The 20,663-nt window shown below is 46.5% G+C and overlaps 1 protein-coding gene across 2 annotated transcripts; it reads left to right on the top strand.

Annotated features, from left to right (window-relative positions):
* The first annotated feature begins 5,964 nt into the window (after window positions 1-5,964).
* CUNH7orf26 (chromosome unknown C7orf26 homolog) lies at window positions 5,965-16,226 on the top strand. Of its 2 annotated transcripts, XM_019540048.1 has the most exons (8): window positions 5,965-6,050; window positions 6,372-6,570; window positions 7,909-8,130; window positions 10,130-10,295; window positions 11,678-12,205; window positions 12,789-12,828; window positions 15,074-15,136; window positions 15,447-16,226. In XM_019540048.1, exons 2-8 carry the CDS (start codon window positions 6,379-6,381, stop codon window positions 15,661-15,663), a joined length of 1,428 nt encoding a protein of 475 aa, XP_019395593.1. In that variant the 5' UTR covers window positions 5,965-6,050; window positions 6,372-6,378; the 3' UTR covers window positions 15,664-16,226. The 2 variants fall into 2 exon arrangements, with proteins under 2 accessions (XP_019395593.1, XP_019395594.1); XM_019540049.1 differs by lacking the exon at window positions 15,074-15,136.
* The last annotated feature ends 4,437 nt before the right edge of the window (window positions 16,227-20,663 follow it).

The raw sequence follows: 20,663 nt of genomic DNA, 5'->3' as shown, positions 1-20,663 counted from the left end.
GACAATCACCTTGCTGGGGTCATTTGACCCTAGTACTTTTTCCTACCATGGCAGGGGGTCAGACTTGGTAGGGTCAGAAGGGACCTGAGCAGATCACCAACTATGAAAAGAACTGACTTGGTTGGTTTTGTAAGAAGGCCACAATCATCAAATAATGTGTTAGACAGTAATAGATTATACTTCAGTATGTTCTTAAGAGACTGTCCTTGATCCTTTGCTGTGTAGGATTTTCTCAGCTGCAGAATAGGATTTCCTTTCTGATGCTGCAGTTGGAGATAAACTGGTAGAAAAACATAAACCATCAGAAACAAATCCTGGACATTTTACCTTCTTAATGGTATCTGAAAGCTTTTTTGTTCTCTTAAAGAAATATTCATCTCTAAACTGCATATAAGTCTCCTTTGCATGTTCTCTGAATGAAAGTAGCCTTTCAGCTACCTTATAAAACAAGGCAATCACTTATACATTAAAGAAACAAAATGGCAATCACTCAGCCTCCCAGGGATGGAGGACTTACCAGGGTCAGGACTCCCCCACTCTGACTGAGCCCCCTTTACTCAGCCTCTGGCCAAAACTATAGCCTCAGGCACCCAGAAACATACCCTGGCCTACTCCCCTCACTGGGGCTCCTCATCTCTACCCCCACTCACTAGGGCTACATGGCTTCCCTCCCTGGTGAACTCAGATGGCTGTAGCCATGCCTGGCCCCAACTACCCACCTTTCACCAGGGTGATAACTGGCCTGCCATTTCCTGGGGGCTCCCATACCACTGAGAGCCCCACCAAGCCAACCACTCCTGGCAGGGTGCAGTTTTAGGTCATGCCCAGGACCAGAAGCCTCCAAACCATCCCCTACAGCTCCTGCCCTTACCTCCAAGATGCTACATGCAGCCTTGCAGCCAGGCAATATTACTGCCTAGCCTGCCTGCCTGCAGCAAACTGCTCTCTTTATATAGGCAGTCAGAGGTCTAAAATGGCCACCACAATCAAGCACCAGCTGGCTGCTTGGCTCCACTCTTAAAGTGGCAGGCACCAAGTGCCCTGCCACACATGTCCAGGTGTGCCGCAGAATTTTGAGCTGGAGCCATATTCCTGCTGGCTGGAGCCACCCTCCCCCCCACCTTCTGCTGCCATGGACGCACAGACAGATTGGGGTGTGGCTCCAGCCAGTTATTTGCATCCACGTGCTGTATTCAGTTGTGCCACCTTAGCCTCCCTCACCCCTCCTGCTCCACACCTGGCTGCTTGGCCCCTGTACCCTCTGGTCTGTGCCTGACCACTCACTACCCCTGCCGCTGCCCCTGCTCTGCGTTCGACTGGTGTGCCACAGGATGGGAGAGGCCCAGTAAGTGTGTTGCCAGAACCAAAAGATTGGGAAACGCTGCTGTAAACATAGGGAGGAAGTCTTGTCCAGGTTGAAGATATGATTTCCAGTCACCTTCTCTATCGGCAGCTACCAGATTTTTGAGCATCTGAACTAGCCCAATAAAACCATCCCAATATTTGCACATTTCAGATTTCACCTGACAGGAAGTGCTGAAAGCCTTGTAATCTTCACAGAGATCATTAACCAGCAGTAAAAGGTTTTCATAGGTGGCCTGAGATGTCTTTGCATCCTTATCTGTGAGAGATGTCCAGTTTCTGTGCATTTTTTAGTACTACAAAATAATTGTCAGAGGGAGTTATTTTCCCAAGGGAATCCCATTTCAGTTTTTGCATGACTTTTGACAAGATCAGAAATCCCTTGAATGACCTCACATAATGACTACCTATCATAATTGATTCTATACCACTTTCCACCAAAGCACCCTGAGCACCACTCCCAAGGAGGTATTTTCCAATAATGTGCATGACAACTCCAGTCCAATGAAAATTTCCCATCATTGGAACAATGTCTGTAAACTCTTATGGGTTTTATTATTATACCTCGGTTCATTATTATATCTGCAATTATATGAAAGACTCCCTCATCGTAAAAGACAGGTAGGGATATCTGATTCAGTTGAGAGAGAATGCTTTGAAGGTTTTTATGGGCTGTATAAACCATCGCATAATCTGTAACAGGTTTTGGAATTACTGCCAGGAAACCAATATTACTGCCAGGAAACCAATATCAGTGGTATTTTTGCTCTTAATAATAAAGCACAACATCCAGCCCTTGTAGGAGTGGGTGTGGCTGATGCGCTTTCACCTCAAAGCCCATTCTTCACCAAGGAGAGAATAAACTTTGATTTTGCTTGTAGTTCAACTTTGTGTTTGAAGTTTATAAGGGAGTCATCAGCCCAGAAATCTGCAAGTAGGCAAAGTTTAGTAGTAATCTTGAATGTTATGGCACTGAAGCTCATTCATTAAATGGGTTCCACTTCTAGCTACATCAGTTTCAGAAACTGTTGGCTTTACTAGAACTTCCCTGGGGCCAGGCTTCACCTGAAATAGAACACTTACTGTGTCATGGGAATTGTGCATGTCACCGACTGTTCATCTAGTGATCATCTAGCCAATTTGCCACCCATGTGAATTGTAGGCATCAATGCCACAGTCACAAAGTTTTTTTAAGAGAATGTGGTGGGAAACCGTGTCAAAGGCCTTCTTAAATTCCAGGACGATGGCATCCACCCCGACACCCTCGTCCAGAGACTTTGTGATCTGATCATAAAAAGAAACCAGGTTAGTCAGACAGAAGCTACCCTCAGTGAACCCATGTTGGTTGCCACTGAGCATCACCTCCCCTGCTGGGCCCTTGCAGATGTGCTCCTTCATAATTTTCTTACAAAGGTCTTCCCAAGGACTGAGGTAAGACTGACTGGCCTATAATTGCTGGGGTCCTCTTTTCTCCCCTTCTTGTTAATGGGGACCACATTGGCCCTTTTCCAATCCTCTGGTACCTGGCCAGTGCCCCACGAGTGCTCACAGAGCCACGCCAGGGGCCCTGGTATGACCCCCATCAATTGCCTCAGCACCCTCAGGTGAAGCGTATCTGGACCTACTGATTTAAACACATCCAGCCCCTCCAAAAGTTCCTCAACTAGGTCGTTCCTGACCCTAGGCATGGCAGTGCTTCCCCATCTGCAGTTCTTGTCGGGGAGATGTCCCGGTCCCTGTTCAGGAATATGGAGGCAAAGAATTCATTAAAGAGGTCAGGTTTTTCATTTGCCACAATCACCAGATTGCCAAGCCTATCCTGTAGGGGCCCCACATTACCCGATCCCTTCTTCTTACTTCCTATCTATTTGAAAAAGGACTTTTTATTATCCTTACTTCGGGTCGCTTGCCCTAGCTCCGTCTCTGCCTTGGCCTTCCTAACAGCCTCCCTGCAATCCTCCTTGGTGATAGCCCCTTGCTTCCACTGTTTGTACACCTCCTTTTTTTCCCTTAGGCATCCCTTGATGCCTTTGCTGAGCCATGGGGGCTTCTTAGTACTTCTGCCCTCCTTGGTGTGCATTGGGACTGACACCCTTTGAGCTTGGAGGATCATTTCCTTGAAGAACAACCACCTGTCTTGGACTCCCATCTCATTGAAGCTCCGAGACCCCAATGCCTTTCCTACTAACCTTCTGACCCCAATGAAGGCCAATGAAAATGACCCTACTCTATGAAATCTTAGCAATGATATAGGTTAGGGGTGGACAAAATACAGCCCATGGGCTAGATTCAGCCTATCAAGGCATTTTGTCCAGTCTGCAGTGGGTCCCTTGGCCTTGCCCAGCCCAGGCGTGGGGGACAGCCCAGGCCATGCTGTGGCTCATGCTGTTGGTCCCACTGTCCCAGTGTGCAGCAGGGCTGGGGCTGGGATAGCTCAGTGGTCAGACTCTCTTTCCTGCCAGCCCCAGTGATGACTCCTTCCTGCTGCCAGACCCAACCCCACTACCCAGGCACCCTGGCCCATCTGCTCTGCATCCGCTGCTGGGTGCAGGACCCACATAGGCAGAGTGCATGGTCTGGCAGCTGGGATGGGGCCACAGGCAGGAAGGGAGCCACATTCAGGAGAGGGACAGGTGGGCAGGGCCAGGGCCAGAGATCAGGATCACGGGGCAGTGAAAGTATGGGGCCAGGGCAGAGCTGTTATCCACTGCCTGCACACCCCTCTGATGGGCACCAGTTCTACAGGCAGAGGCATGCACTGCCCCAAAATCCTGACCCGGCCCTAGACACAGCTCCCTGCCCACCTGTGCCCCATCCTGTCCACCTGGCTGTGTGCTCTGCCCACATGAGTCCCAGCCAGTCTCCATGGAGACCTCGGGATCACAGGGCAGTGATAGCATGGGGCCAGAGCCCAGAGCAAAGCCACAATCTACTCCCTGCACTTAGAACTGATGCTCATCACAGGGACATGTGGGCAGTGATTTGCAGCTCTGCTCTGGCCCCATGCTGTCACCTCCCTGCAATCCTGATTCCAGCCCCAGCCCTACTTGCCCGTCCCACTCCCAGATGCTGCTCCTCACCTGTCCACAGCCCCATCCGTACTGCCTGGCTGTATGTGGGGGCCATTTAGAGTTTTGGTGAGCTGTGTGGGAGAAGAGGTGTGCTGGCTCACCCTGTGACAACTCGCCAAAACTCCCTATGTAGCCCACAGGCCCAAATAGTTGTGCACCCTAGTGTAGGCCAATGAATCTCAACCAAAGTGTCATGTTATTTCTTGCAGTACTAGAGGCTGCATATCAATCATCCCTTTCCACCCTCTCCTGTGTTTTCCTGCTCCCTGCAGTACTCTCCCACTTTCCCCGGCTGCTCAACCCCCAGGCCACATGCAACTCCTGCATTGTCATCCAGCCCACAGTGCTGCTCATGGATACATAGGGAGCCCTGAAGTCCAGCCCTATGCACTGGATCAGGCAAGCAGGGTGGTGTGGGGCATGATCATGACCTGTGGGGCCAGACAGAGGTAGTATGGGGCTCTGGGCCCCATTTCCAGCACACAAGATTAGGCAGAGGTCCTATCCCAGGGTCCTATCCCAGCACACGGAAGCAGTTGGAAGCAGTGCAGGGCCCAATCCAGGCATGTGGGACTGATCCTGGTATGTTGGGTGCAATCCAGCCTGCACACCAGCCCTGTACCACTCATCTGGCTGTGAGGCCAAAAATTTGAGCACCACTGATGTACTTGTATTACATGAAGGGGTACCTTACAGTCTCTTAGCAAATATCCTTTATTTACTTCTTCATCCTCATATGGTAAGGGATGTCAAACAAGGAATAGACATTTTAAATAAGCAGGTCTTGAGCCCTAAAAGAACTAACAAAAGATCTCTCCAACCTGCTGGCATGCATTTTCTATAAAACTGGAAGCATGCTAACATTGCGCCAATTTTAAAAGGAGATAGTCTGACTTCAGTTCTAGGCAGGGTCACTCTGGCAGCAGTTGCATCCTCACTCCAAGAAATGCTAACATCTTAACGTCTTCCTGAGGCAACAGAAGAGCTGAGTGTCAGGAAATGGGAGCAGAGTAAATATCACGACAAGAGTCATTGCAAGAAAGGATGTTGGACCCCAAACAGACAGAGTTGCCAGCTTGCCACTCTAGCACCTTACCAGCTACCCAGGTCACGTTTCAATAGCCACACAAAGATCATTCCTGTAGGAGGCAGAGATATCTGAAGAAAACCAGACAGACCCAAGAACCGTACTGGTGGACTATATCCTGGCCCCTTTTCTGCACTACTGCCAGGCAGATGTTGAAGGCTGCAGTCCCGTCCCGGGAATTCCCCAGGGAAGTCTAACCAGCGCGGGCACAGGTCGGAAGTGGGAATGAGCATGTCCAGGCCAGGGGAAGGCGAGTTGCGTCCCGCACCGCCGCACGTGGCCGCAGTGAACAGCTTCACAACAGCAGCTCCGCTCGGATTTATACTGAAGGCTTGGCCCACAACTCCGGCCACGCAGCGGCCTCCGCCCGCTCCCGCCCCTCAGCCTGCAGGTGGCGCTGCCGCCGGAGAGCCGCGCGCGGGCGCTTTTTGGCCGCTGCGGGCCGCCGTGTCGCCTGCTCGTCTGGCACCGCCCTGGGCCCGGAGGCTGCGCCGCTGCTGGCCATGCCCGCCTGAGCGGCTCCGCGGCAGGTGGGGCCGGGGCAGCCGGATCCGGGGCGCGGTGGGCCGAGCCGAGCCAACCTCGGCCGGGGGAGTTGGGCCTGGCCGCGCTTCTGCTGCCCCGGGGCAAAGCGCTCCCCGGCCGGGTCTGCGCTGAGCCGCGCGGGGTCCTGGGGGCGGGCGACGCTTCTGGGAGCTGTGCCCGGCCCGCCGCATCCTCGGGCTGCTGCGGGCCGCTCCTGCCGGCCCCTCGCCCTTAGGGCTGCGGCCCCGGGGGCCGGGCTAGGCCAGGGACGCGCGGAGCGGGCGGGGGGTTCCCCTAGCGCTAACACCCCCTCCCGTCTGCTGCAGTTGCACGATGAGCGACATCCGCCACTCCCTGCTCCGCAGGGACGCCCTCAGCGCCGCCAAAGAAGTGCTGTATCACCTGGACATCTACTTCAGCAGCCAGCTGCAGAGTGCCCCGCTTCCCATCGTAGACAAAGGTCCCATCGAGTTGCTGGAAGAGTTTATATTTCAGGTCCCAAAGGAACGCAATTCCCAGCCTAAGGTAAGTGGCAGGGCTGCAGGGACTGGGAAATGCACTTTGGGCAGACAGACCCCTGAGGCTGCTCTGTACCTGCACCCCAAGAGCTGCTTGCTTTGGTTAGCTGAGAACCTTTTAAGGGGTTTCAGTAGAGGGGTTTGCACAGGAAAGTACAAGGAATCCCCTCAGCATCTCTAGCTGCCTGTAGTTGGATTCCTGCTCCCCTTCACAGGTAGTGTCAGTCAAGGAGGCTTACCCACAGCAGTTGCTGTTATGCCAGTTTTCTTTAAGCACTTCTCCATAGCAGTTTTGTCCATTATTATTCAGTACCAACAGTGTGCGTGGTTCTGTGCTAGGCACAAATGTCAAGCCTCTTCCTGCTTCAGAGCACTTTAAAATTTGGCATCCTGACTCTGCAATCTGACCAGCATAGCTGGAAACTCATATCTATCAAGAGCCCCAGAGTTTTGGGGGCCCCATGGGGGTGCAAGGACCTGCCTATGGTGGTTTAGTTGTGGAATTAGAAAAAGTGCACAGGGAACATGAGTGAAAGGAACTATGGTAGGGTGTCTTGTTTTGTATTTCTGGTTTTGTTTCTCTTTTGTATTTTTTGCTCTGATCTTCTTGCAGACTTTATCCTTTGCCTTGATAACAGTACCTGTTTGACGTTTCCTATAAAATATAATCAATAACCATTTTGAATTGGCAAGTAAATACAACTTTTGCTTAGGAGCCAGGCATTTGCACATTGTACTAAAAAAAAAAAAAAAAATACCAGAAGTGGGAAGGTCCAGGCTACCCATAAGTAGGGCGCTCCGGAATTCATGCTGGGAGGGCACAGTGCAGTGGCGGCTTTAATTTTGGGGTTCCCCACCACGTCCCCTCGAACTTGATTGGGGGGGGCAGGCTGTTTCTCACACCTGAAACCGCAGCTGCAGTTTTCCCCTCCACACCATCAGGCACAGATCATGAGCAGCAAGTGATGGGGCCCTTCCACCAGTTAGCAGTGGATGGGGCATGCAGGGGAAACTGCAAAATTTAAAGAAGCTGCCGTGCCCCACACTTCCAATATGAATTCCAGAGGTCCCTAATATTGGGTGGTAAAGTCTGGGAAGGTGCAATGTCTGCTACTGCTTGAAAACTCCACTGCTTGTGTCCAGTTCTTTCAGCAAAAAACTAAGATTTATTCTAGAGCTAGTCCACATGTTGCTATACCCTGTTCTCCATGAAACTGCTTCAGGTGTATGGTTGGATTTAGCCATGAGTAGGAGACTGAACTGTGAAAGGGAAAGCAGTGCTTTCTGTTTCTAGACATGTTAATAGAGTAAATCCTAATGTACTTTGTGGCTTCCTTGTTTCCAGAGGCTGAATTCACTTCAAGAGCTTCAGCTCCTTGAAATCATGTGCAATTATTTCCAAGAGCAGACAAAGGATTCTGTTCGGCAGATCATTTTCTCATCTCTCTTCAGCCCTCAAGGAAACAAAGCGGATGACAACAGGATGACCTTATTAGGAAAACTGGTTTCCATGGCAGTGGCGGTGTGTAGAATTCCTGTTCTGGAATGTGCTGCATCCTGGCTTCAGGTAAAGCTTCTTAATTAATAGAGTAGTCTCCAGGGTTAGTAAGCAAAACAATACGTGCTTGCTGGTGAAGTGCTGCCAAGTAGCTAATGTGAACAGTGGGTTGAAACTAAGTGGGACTCTAGGACTTGACTCACAGAACTGGGACCTGCTCTTCAAATACCTACAGAACCTTCTCTTGATGACACCTATGGAGTTTAGGAGAGACAGCAAGGCAGTATAGTAAGAGACATTCTCCACCGCTTTGCCTCCTTGAGGGTTTGTGTGGGAAACAGTCTTGCTTCCTCAGCATCCAGGTGCCCTCTCCCCTGCCCCTCCAACTCCTGTGAATCTCTTAACATCTGTGTGGGGGAGCCCTGCTCTGACTTACGCCTGTAGAATGTGGGCCATGTCTTTATTCCTGCCCAATCCAGGTGTACAGATTGGGCTTTCCTCCACATCTGGGAAGAGGTGTGAGACTGGGCTTTGGGAAAAGTGCAGAATAGAGACATTTCCCTCTTCTATTGAGGTCCCAGGGATGCTGCTTTTCCATACAGGTTCCATGAGACCTATAGGAACAGGAAGGAATGATATGTTGTTTGCAGGAGACTTTTACTCATTGAAACTGTGATGCTAAAAGGATGTGGTGGGGACTTTGTCCTGGTAATCTTCCTTCTTCCTTCCATCCATAAGTCTTTTATGCTCCCTACTTGCTCTCTCTCCTGAGAACCTCCAGAGGTCTCATTACCCTGGTCTTGTTACCTTGAGAAATCCATGGGGGCTCTGGCTTTCTTATTGGACTTGTGTGATCTGCAACATCAGTGCCCCTTAAGACGGAATGTGGATGGGGACTGCAGCTGGAAAGACTTGGACACCAGCAGGTTGAGAACATTGCTGTGCCCGGATAATAATATTAGATAACTTACATGCAGGGAGCAAAAAGACAGAGCAGAGGTGGTGAACATCACACTTTGTATCAGAAGCATGCCAGTTTTGCCAGGTACAAAGGTGTTGGAAGGATGATTTTCCTTATTCACTTGTATTCTCAAATTTTAAACACATTTTGGGCAGGGTCTGGGAATATTCATTTTATCCCTGTTTGAATGGAACTGTTGTTCTGTTTGCCTCTCCCAACACTGCCCCCCTCTTCTTCCTTCTTGCCTGTCTTTTATATTCAAACTGCTCTTCCCATTTTCTGCGCTGCTCTGTGTATATGCTTTCACAGCATCTGATGAAGTGAATTTGGGCTCATGAAAGTTTTTGCTATAATTATCTCTAATTTAGTTAGTCTATAAAGTGGAAATCTACCATGCCTCCTGCCTGTCTTCAGATTAACACAGCTAATTACCTCTCTTGTACTTTAAGAGGGAAAGAAAGAATTATTAAAAAAACCAGGAAGGTATAAATGCCAAAATTGCAAATTTGCAGGGGAATGTGGGCAGTGAGAACCTTTGAATGCTGTTTTTAACTCGTCTCTGGCAAGAGAGTAGATTATGAGTTGAAGGCTCTTTTTAAATGTTGCATTGAATTACCTTAATCTACTAGATTGGGGTGCTCAACCCCTGGCCTGCAGGCCAGATCTGGCCCGCAGTGCCATGTCATCTGCTCTCCTGCTGCCAAATTTCTAGATCCATGGGGAGCCCCAGGGCCTGTATATATACTGAGATCAGGTACCTGATCCCAGTGCACAGGGCCAAGAGGGGGCAATGCTAGGCCCCAAGGCCCAATCCTGATGTAGTAGTTCTGGACCCATCAGGCCAAATCTTGGTGGGCGGGAGCAGTGCCAGAGCCCAGTGGGGCCCAATGCTGGCATGTCAGGCTTCTTGTGGCTCTCCATCTAGCTCCAAGCCACCCCCCTGGATGGCGGGCCACACAGAGCCCCACAAAACGAACAAAAAAATGTATTGGCCAATAAGTATGTTCCTATAATTGAGCCTTAGCGAAATACTCGGCATCTCACTAAAATTTCTTGTGCATTGGTTTTATGGACTTTTCACCCCCTGCTGTTGCAACTCTCTTACAGCGGACACCTGCAGTATACTGTGTGAGGCTAGCCCGGGCCTTAGTTGATGACTACTGTAATTTGGTGCCAGGTTCCATTCAAACGCTGAAACAAATATTCAATGTCAGTCCTCGCTTCTGCTGCCAGTTTATAACATCAGTCACAGCCCTCTATGACCTTTCTTCAGGTAAGCTGCATGTAGGCTGCAATGTAGTGCACACTACTGATGCTGCCACATTCACTTGCTTAGCTATCTGTTGGCATTCTGGCACTCATCACTGTAGAATTACTGGTAGATGCACCTTGATTTTAATATACTGGATGCAGTGCCTGCACTCTGAAGGAGTAAAGGTAGAAAGTGGGATGTAGCTCTGCCAGTGGTAAGTGACCTCAACAAAGGACAAGGACTGAAGGAGCCTGAAATCAAGTGCAGTATTTCTATTAGAGCTGCCAGCTTCCAGAATGGGCAGACCTAAGCTGCTGTTACCTATGCTTCAGTTGCCCAGTAGCTAAAGGACTCTCAGTCTAGTACTTTCAGTGGAATAAAACCCTTTATTTAATTATTTATTTTTTTAAGTGTCTGTGACCTGCAGGCTGGAGTGGGACAATAGCAACAAACGGGACGTGCTTTAAGAAACCACTGATCCATATCTTGATGCATTCTTCACTCCTGTTGGTGTAGTGCTAGCTGCCAGCATGTATATCACAGCAATTTACTGCTGTTGATGTGTCTCTGAAATCATAACCATATGCATATTTTGGAAATATTTGAGAGGTAAAGTGGTTATCATAATATTAAGCTGTTCTGGCAATGTGCCTCTCAAGCCAGAAAGTGATTAGCAGAGTGAAAAGGAGCAGGGGAAGTGTTTCAAAATAGTGCAGGTGAAAGGGGAGATCTTCACTCTTTTTTTGCTCCTCCTGAACTCCTGTGGCAAGACACAGTGGTTACCAAGACTGTAATATAAGTGGACAGGTGAGGCTGGAGAAATTTGGGTAATAAGAGAGCAGCATGTTTGAGAGAGAGATTCAGTTTAGGCAGTATCTTGCATTAGATTCAGTGCTGGTTATAGAGTCAGTGAAGGAGGATAGCATGATTAGCCTTTTGGCCTTGACTTCCTAAAGGTGAAGGAGTGTCTGATTTGAAGCAATGTGAAAGGGATTTTAGAAGACGGTATCAAAAAAGGTACTGTAAGAGCGATGTTGTAGCTCTGGTGATTTAGAAATTATGCAAGAAACAAGGATTTCTTACAGTGATATCTTTTTATTGGACTAACTGTGTACTTGGGATAAAGTTAGACAAGTTTTCAAATGCAAGACATTCTTCCTCAGGTCTCAATATCTTGCATTTGAAAGATAAAGTTAGATGAGCTTAACCACATAGTTGGTCCAATAATTGCAATTCTTGCGTTTGCGCCTGTGCTCTCACTCACTTGCTCAAAAAGGCAGCTGCATAAGGATTTCTGCAGAGGCTGAGCCCAGGCTGATGTAGGAAGGGACTAAACTTGCTTTCTCCAGGCTGCCCCCCCTCAATTTGTTGAGCAGTTGGGTTTTTTTGGTTTGTTTTTTCAGATGACCTCATCCCCCCTTCAGAACTGCTTGAGATGATAGTCTCCTGGATCTTTGAGGACCCCCGCTTGATACTCATCACCTTCTTAAACACTCCTATTGCAGCCAACTTACCAATAGGATTTTTAGAGCTCACCCCACTCACTGGATTGATCCGCTGGTGTGTGAAGGCCCCCTTAGCTTACAAGAGGAAAAAGAAGGCTTTTGTCTCAAATGGTCACCTCGCCAGTAAATCTGCCAAGGAGTTAGCCACAGGAGATGATAGAGACTGTCACCAGCTGTATTCCAAACTGCATCTAAGTGTCTTACAAGTTCTCATGATGCTTCAGGTGCACTTAACAGAGAAAAACCTTTATGGCCGCCTGGGGCTAGTGCCCTTTGACCATGTGGTTCCACTTGTGGAGGAAATAAACAGACTGTCTGATGAACTCAATCCACTCAATGCCTCCAAAGAGATTGAACTGGCTCTGGACAGGTTGGCTCAGGCGCTGCAGGTGGCCATGGCATCAGGGGCTTTGCTGTGCACTAGAGGTAGGTTGCATAGTTTTTTGTCAATTTCCTTTTTCTTTTTTTATAGTGCAATTTCTAGACTTTGGTGTTGTAGATTGCCCAATCCATTCCCTAAAATATGCTGTTTTCTTCTGATCTGGAGTAGATGCAGAGTTTTTTTTGTATTTTGAGAATTGTTTTGCTCAAGATGGAGTCTTGCATGCTGGGACCTGTGGTATTCATCAGCTGTGCAAGAACGATGTGTAAAGTGGTATGATGAAATGTTCCTAATAAGTTTTTTCATTTACATCTTTTGATTTAGTATTTTATGAGACCTTCCTAGAAAGGAGATGGTAGGGTTGGAGTGTTGTAGTTGTGATACTCCAGGAAGTATACGAGAGGTAAGGATATTTTGTGATGTCATTTCCTGTACCAGTTGAATAGTTTGAAAAGCTGTTGGACAAGCTTTGGGGCACCAGGTGACCTGAGTGTCCACAGCTATCCTAACTATACATGTGGTTCATTAAAAGATATCACAAAAGTTCCTTGCCTCTGGAAGGGAGAATTGGGCTACAAATAACAATTTATTTCAAATCTATTCTGTTTGTCTTCTCTTCTGTTTCAGACGATTTGAGAACTGTGTGCTCCAGGCTACCACACAACAAGTAAGGCCCTTTTCCTAAAGCTCTGTTTAGTCTAATATAAATGTTAAAGCATCTCTAGGTGTGTGTCAAGATATACATCAGGACATTTGTCATGAAAAGTTTACAGTATGCGTGTGCTTGACTAAAGTATGTCTTCCAGAAAACAAGTTATTGGGCAAACAAGGTATTGGGCTACTAACCGAGTAGCTTAGTAAAAAGTAAAGGCACATTCTCTAAAGGAGTTCAAATTAGATGATCCTAAGGCTTCTTTTGACCTTGGACTCAGAAAATCCCCATTTACACAGGCTGATTAGCATGCACAGATCCTTACCCCTCCTCTCCTTCCCTTCCTTCTAACCCCCCCCCACAAATATATCCTGAGTCAGTAGGGCTCCACCTGCAGAGGTAAGCTTGGAGGATCATAGCCTGCTTTACAACAGTTAGATAAATGAGATTTGGGGGGGGGGGACAGATATGAAAGCATCCAAAAAATTCTGCCCCATCACTGATTCCCATGTATTGTGCCCTAACCAAAAACGTAATGGTACTGTTCATTCTCATGGTAATCCCCATGTAATTTCTGGGAGGTGTAGGGGGTCCCTGATAATAGTCAGAAAGTTCAAACCTGAGTGCCTGTAAGTAGACTTTCATAGCTGAAAATTTAGCCAGGTCTATTCAGGTGTCTAAGATAACTTTTTGGGTATCTGGGTGTGAAAATGTTCACCTAAATATTTGTTTATAGTTAAAAATGAGCCCTGGCTGACTCTTTTTCTTATTTTAATCCTGTTTTATTTTCATAAACATAAATAAAACCTTGGCAGCCTCTTATGCTAGCAGGGGGAAAATCCTCACCCCCTTTATCTGTCCTCTCCTCTCCCCTCTTCCTCCCCCCACCTCCCTGCTGTAGTCAGTGGAAATGAGGACTAAACTTAAATTGGATAAAATCAGATATCATTAAGATGAAGAAGCTGTTTTCTGCTGGAGTGAAAGCTGTTTCCCCTCTCAGTAGGACTGAACCTCCCCAGAGCACTGCCCCTCCCTGCCACACCTACAGAGCTGTAGTGCAAACATAAATTGCTAGTCTAAGACTAGCTAAATGGCTACCAGTAGTAGTCCAGGAATTCAGTACAGGTGAATCTATCCTGTTTGCCGGATAGTTTTTGAAGCCTGCATGAAGGTTTAGGCTGCTGACAGCTAGCCTGCTGCTAGTACATAGGTTACCTAGGTTGAAGCTAGGTCAGGTATGTCTGTACTAGGGTGAAATCACTGTTGTAAGAATATCCTTGGGAACTGTGCACTCTCAGCCTGCTTTGTTGGCTGGGAAGAAGGGAAGGAGTGGCACAAGCCCATGTTCTTGAGAAATTTTGTAACTTTATCTGAAGATCAGTATGATTGCCAGGTTGCTTGATTAGGATGATGTTGCAACAGTTGGGGAAATAAAGGGTGGAAAGAAATTTTAAAGGTGAAAATTAGAAAAATGTTCAGATAAAAATGCCTCTGCAAAAACCTGTAAGATGTGCAGTATTTGACCCCTGTGATGCTGATGCCTCATCATGAGTATTTGCACTTGAATTAAGTTTCCAGGTTTTAAAGTAGTGTTGTTGCCTGGGAATTAAAATGATCTGCAATGCTCAAGGACACACAATTTACTTATAGACGTGAGATGCAGGCCACATTGTAGCCATAAATTGGAGAAGCCAATAAAAGTGTTTCTGTGACCTGTTTTTTTCAGTTTAAGAAAAACCAGAAACAACGCCCAGCACATTCCTGCTCCCTGAAAAATCTGCATCATCATCTTGGTGCAGGAAAGTCCTGAGGCTGAAATCCATCACTCTCACTTTCTAGGCTCCAAGATGTAAAAAAAAAAAAAAACCAAAAAAAAAAACCTGTATAAATATGGAAAAAAAACTCTACACATGCATCCTACAACATTTGTTAATCTAAATTGCTGGAGTTTATGTACAAGTGATAAATGGTAATAAATAAATATTGTTTTTGTGCAGGTTTTACATGACTGTATGCCTTCAAATATACAATCTAGTTTTAGACAAGCATACATATGTTTGCACAAATATACAACCTGACATGTAGCTCACCCATCTCCCATCTGTAGTCTATTAGTCTCAACTTCTTGTGAAAAATCAGTATAATGAATTGGGAGCTAGATGCATAAATACCTGTAGACAAGTTTTCCAAGTATCAGTTCTAATTAGAACCAGGATGCTCTCTGTTAATTGGGAGGGGAAAAGCCTTTATTTTAATATAGGGATTTGGAAGACAGCAAGAAGTCCTGTAGAGCTTCATGGAGCACCTGTGCTTTAAAGAGGTGGTGACTGGCACTCTTTCCCTCTTGATGATCTAGCTATGGAACAACATTTTGAAAGTACTTAACTATTAGTTATTGTGAACAGTGCTTATCTGAAAAATAGCACTGTCTTTACTCGGCTCCAAAGATATCAATCTGCCTGAAGCTCTAATAACATAGTTGCTGCCCTCTCTCCTTTAAATGTTGCTGTGTGCTAACAAGGCTTTGCAGTGGCTCTCCTTGTCTTGTATGGGATCACTTGACAGACTATTTCTGTTTTGGCTAATTCAAGGTTGAAGTAATAGCTGCATCTCTCTGAATCTTCTTTTTGCAGCCTGCTCCAGCTGGTAATCTCGGGTCCAGTACAACAGCCAACTCATGGGGCTCTGCCACCAGGATTTTATCCTCACATCCACACTCCTCCATTGGGCTATCCTGCTCATGCAGCACACCCTGCATTGCCTGCACATCCAGCACACCCAGCGCTTCCTGCCCATCCTGTACAGACGTTCATACCTGGAATGACATTTCCATACAGGCCCATTCGCTAAAGAATCTCACTTAAACTATAACATGGACCCATTTTTCCTTGACTGGGGAAGCCTTACAGAGGAAGCCAAATGTTTTAGGAATTATATTTTTCTTCTTTTTTAATTTAGTGCAGTTTGATTATCTAGAAGATGTTTTTCTACAGGAATAAAAGCAAGGCAGAGTGGTAGGCAGCACTTATCTTAAACAAAGGCAGTTTCTTTATTAACCCATGTTAGTTGAAGGAAAGAAAAAAAAAATGAGTCCCCTAGAATATATGGGATTTTTAAATGCTGATTTAACTTCCTTTTTAATGAACAATACCACTGTATTCCTTAGTCTGGTACTTGAGTAGCACACACGTCTGACTGGTGAGACCAGCACCTCTTGTTTCTTTTTGAGAGGGCCAAAAAGAAAATAATTCATATGCTATTTATCTTTGTAAATGTTTGTATCTATACCTACAGAGGGGTGTGTACACTGTATATTTTTGAAATTACAGCTGTCTGCTTCAGAAGCACAAGATAGAAAAAAAATTTGCGCTTCCTGTCACAGGGAAACATTAAAGAGAAAATTGTAAAATGAACCTTTGCTTCCCACTTTCTCTTAAATGTTTACAAAATCCAGCTCATTAGGCCTTTATAAGAAAGAGAATGTATGCCCTTTGCCACAGTCTCTTGTTCTAGGGTCTCTAAAATGTCCTGTTTCGCAAATTCAAATCTATATGCTTGTGAAATGTAGAGATCAGATCTGGTAGAGTTTAACTAATGCTGACTGGCTAAAATGAAGCAAATGCACACTGTATAGTAAATCTGCTACAGCTAAACTATTTGCAGCTGCTCAAGTGGTTTTCATAAACAGTATTGTCTGATTGCTGCAATAGAATACAAAATATATCCCATCAAGAGTTGTGGTGCCTTCTAGCAAAATGAAATGAGTGCAGTTCTCTAACTCCCTTTGGCTTTAAGAAGGGAGCTGTCTTTGTAGTAAGTTTCAGATGCTATGCTACTGATCAGAGAAAAGCATGATATGCATAACCATCTATTGGTAGTTGTGCCCACTTGAAGCACAGGACAAACATGGGGGCTGTGGTTTGGCACTTAAAATACACTCAGATTCAAGATAAAGCCTGATGTTTATCTATTTTTTCCTAGTAAGAAAAGAATCTTCATCTGTGGAAGCTCCAAGTAGGTTAAAAGATCCTGTTTGTGTAATTATTTTAGTCCTGAAACTAAAAAACTACTATGCACAATGGAGTATGAAAAAAATTATTGATGTTCATTACAGCATATTTTAAGAGGTTACATAAAAGTAAAAGTGGAGATAGTGATAGCTCTCTGTGTTTGGGGATGCTATCTGTTTTTGTAATTTTGATTTTTCAGTTCCCTGCATCTTGTTTCTCAAACTTGTGCTCAAAGATAGGTTCTTAATTTTATTTATTTTTTAATTAAAACTTGGATTTCTTTTGAAGTTTGCTCCCTCTTTTATAAGCTTTCCCTGTTAGTATGTCATTTATTTGAGAAACTCAGTTTTAGCATACAAAAAAACTTAAAGTGCCTTGAAGTTCTCTGCTGTTGGGGCTTTGAAGCAGTATAGTTTAATTTCAAATTTAACTGGTTTCATTTATAAATATTTCCCATACAGAACAAACAGGAAAAGAACTTATACCCTCTGTTCTTGGTCAGTGCTTGAGAGGTGGTTCTGGGTGAGTACCAAGATGATGCCAGTCTCTAAATATCACAATACTGTCAACTGCTGCTTGGAGGAGTTAAAAACAAACAAAAACCCCTTGTTTCCTATATTTTGGAATTACTTGCTGCATTTTTCATAATGCTAATGTTGATTAAATGTGAAGTATTTTCATAGTGATCATCAAATGTGAAATATCTATTGATCTCCCTTCAAAACCATGAAGTACCTGATGAAATACTGGTTTGATGGAGGAGACCATTTTTATCCAAGGCTCGGACCTTAGACCAGTGCTGTTTAATATCTTCATCAGTGACTTGGACGAGGGCATGGAGAGCGAGCACACTGTCCAGATTCACAGATGACACCAAATTATGGGGCAAAGTAAACACAATGGAGGGTAGGGAATGGATTCAGGTGGATTTGGACAGGCTAGAGAAGTGGACAGAACAAAATAGGATGCAGTTTAACAAAGATAAGTGCAAGTATGGCACCTAGGGAGAAGGGATTGCCAACACACTTGCAGATTGGGAGATGACCTTCTAAGGAGCACAGCAGAGGAAAGGGATCTCGATTCATAGTTGACTCAAAAATGAATATGAGTCAACAATGTGACAAAGTGATCAACAGCGCTAACCACACTCTATCATGCATTAACAGGTGCATCACAAACAGGTCTAAGGAGGTGATACTTCCCCTCTATGCGGTATTGGTATGGCTGCAGCTGGAGTACTGCATCCAGTTTTGAGAACCGCACTTGGAGAGATGTGGATAACCTTGAGGGTCCAGGGGAGGGCCATTCACATGGTTAAGGGCATGCAGGTAAGGTCCTATGAGGAGAGATTTGAGGGACCTGGATCTCTTTAGCCTCCATAAGAGAAGGCTGAGAGGTGATCTAGTGGCCATCTACAAATTCGTTGGTGGGGTAGTGCAGCAAAGGTTTTGCAGATACTCTGTTTTTACTCTGTTTACCAGAGCTCCCCTTGGAGTTACTAGAAACAATGGCCACAAACTGACAGCAGATTTAGACTAGACATCAGGAAGAAGTTCTTCATGATAAGGATTCCCGGAATCTGGAATGACCTTTCAAGTGCGGTGGTGGTCTTCCCCTACCTTGGAGGTCTTCAAGAGAAGAGTGGACAAAGACCTGGCTGGGCTCATCTGACCCCAGCACTCTTTCCTGCCCAGGGCAGGATGTCAGGCTCTGTGATCTACTGAGGTCCCTTCCAACCCCAAAAAATCTATGAAATCTTTAAAGGGCAAGGAGTAGCTCTAGGGTAAGGAGTAGCCAGCATCTGTTGTTACATGAACGGTCTTCATCCTCTTATTGTACAGAAGATACTTGCACAATACAGTTTTTAGATACTGATCTCGGCTCCTGAGGAAGAAACAATGAGAGAGCTTATACTAGTAGTGCTCCATGTATGAGTTATCGGGGATCTGGGTTTTCCATTCACTACAGGAAAATACAGTAAAACACAGATTTTGTCCTTTAAAGAAAAATTCAGGAAACTGGGTTTCCCCTTGCAGGCTGGAGAAGGGGGGCTGGGAGGCTCATGCCAACCAGAGTTGTGTACAGGGTGGGGGTGGATGGGGGCTGCCTGCAAGCTTGGGCCCCCTGCTGCCTTTCCTCCCCCCAGGGCCTCTGCAGCCCAGTGGGCAGGACCTGACGCAGCAGGACAGAGCAGGGCTGGGAGGGGAAGCTTGGTGTTGCTGCCACAAGCCAAGCACTGCCATAGCAAACAAGGTGCCATCTGCCCACCTGGTAGCAGTGGAAGGCACATGTCCATGCTAGGTCTGCTGCTGCTACCAAGCAGGCAGGAGGTGCCTCACCATGGTGGTGTTTGGCTTGCAGTGGTAGCACCAAACATCTCTGCCCTGCTGCACTGGGTCTCATCTGCTGGGCCCCAGGAGCAGGGCAGGGAGCCCAAGTCCATGGAGGGCAGCCCTGAGCAGAGCCCGTGGGGTGAGGAGGAAGGGGAAATACACTTCCCCCTCTTTTCCCCCCACTCCGCCATGGGCTCTGCTCATGCCACCCATGGGGGAGAGGAAGCAAGACTCTGCTCTGCTCTGCTCCACTCCACTCCAGCCACCTGCTGCAGGGGCCTGTGGACCTGACTCTGTGGACCTGGCAGCTGGGGGCCAGCAGGGGTGGGGGGGCTGTGAGGGGGTGATGGATTATGGGGGTTTTAATTGGAGAAACCCAGGATCCCTAGTTACTATTTTGCTACTAACGGTTGTTTGCAGTCCTCATTCTGTCCACGCTAAGATCCTGTCAGTTCTCCTAGTCGCATGTTGCACTGATTGCGGCTGAGCCACCTTTGGAGAATTACAGGAAATGGAAGTAGCTAAAAAATGTCTTGGAATAAGAGGTTGAGAACCACTGCTTAAAATCCTCTGGTAAAACTAAAATTTTACATATGACATCACCATAATGAAATCTTTCAGGATGGCATGTACAAAATTGCTCATGTTGCCCTGGGATATTATTTTAGAGGAATTCCATCAGAATAAATTTTCCTTTTCACGTGCAAAGATTGTAGTTCTAAAACTCTAAATAAAATGCATGAATTAGCCTGCTGGATCTGGAGAGAGGCTTACGTTATGAGTAGGGCACATTAGCACTATGTTTGGAAGCGCACTGTTCATGCTGTGTAGTGTAGGCATTGGTACCTGATTTGTTTCCTCATTTTAGAGGAAACTGTATTGCTCCCTTTAAGGTGCAATAGTATTTCTAATAACTTAAGTCACTGAGAGTCATACTGAAACTCCATTGGTATTTTCTCCTGAAAACTAATTTAGATTTGTTGGAGATGTGCTGTGCAAAGATGATTTAAACATGCATTTTCCTGTGATGAATGATGAGCTCTCATTGAAGTGACTGAGCTTCAACAAATCCAGATCATTTTTTCCCCCCCAAAAGGGGCTTTTATCTGCCTCATCTATTACCTCAGCTTTTCCCTCGTGAGTACCTGTGTGTTAACTTAAGTTTCTTTCATTGCTGCCTCTCCTAAATCCCTGCTTCTGTGGCAGTTCCCTACTTCATCACTTGCTCGTGTCGCACTAGTGTCGGCTGCTCCGACCGTGCTGCCATCTGTACCTCTGACAAACCTATCCTGTCCGGCCTCCGCCTTCCTCACCGGGGGACAGGATGCAGCGGTTGCTGTAGGCCGGGGGAGGGGAGCTCGCGTTTCCAGGACCCGGCTGCCTTGGGGCGGGAGCTCTGGGGGCCCAAAGCCCTCCTCCACGCACGCGTCGAGGCGGTGGCACTATTCGTCACGTGGAACCGGGCAGCCAATGGGGCGGGGGCGCCGCGGGGGCAGCCGGGAGGAAG

The sequence above is a fragment of the Crocodylus porosus genome, unplaced genomic scaffold, assembly GCF_001723895.1.
Source record: "Crocodylus porosus isolate Cpor-Errol unplaced genomic scaffold, CroPor_comp1, whole genome shotgun sequence".
NCBI classification, from domain to species: Eukaryota; Metazoa; Chordata; order Crocodylia; family Crocodylidae; genus Crocodylus; species Crocodylus porosus.
This window is presented reverse-complemented; position numbering and strand designations above follow the sequence as displayed.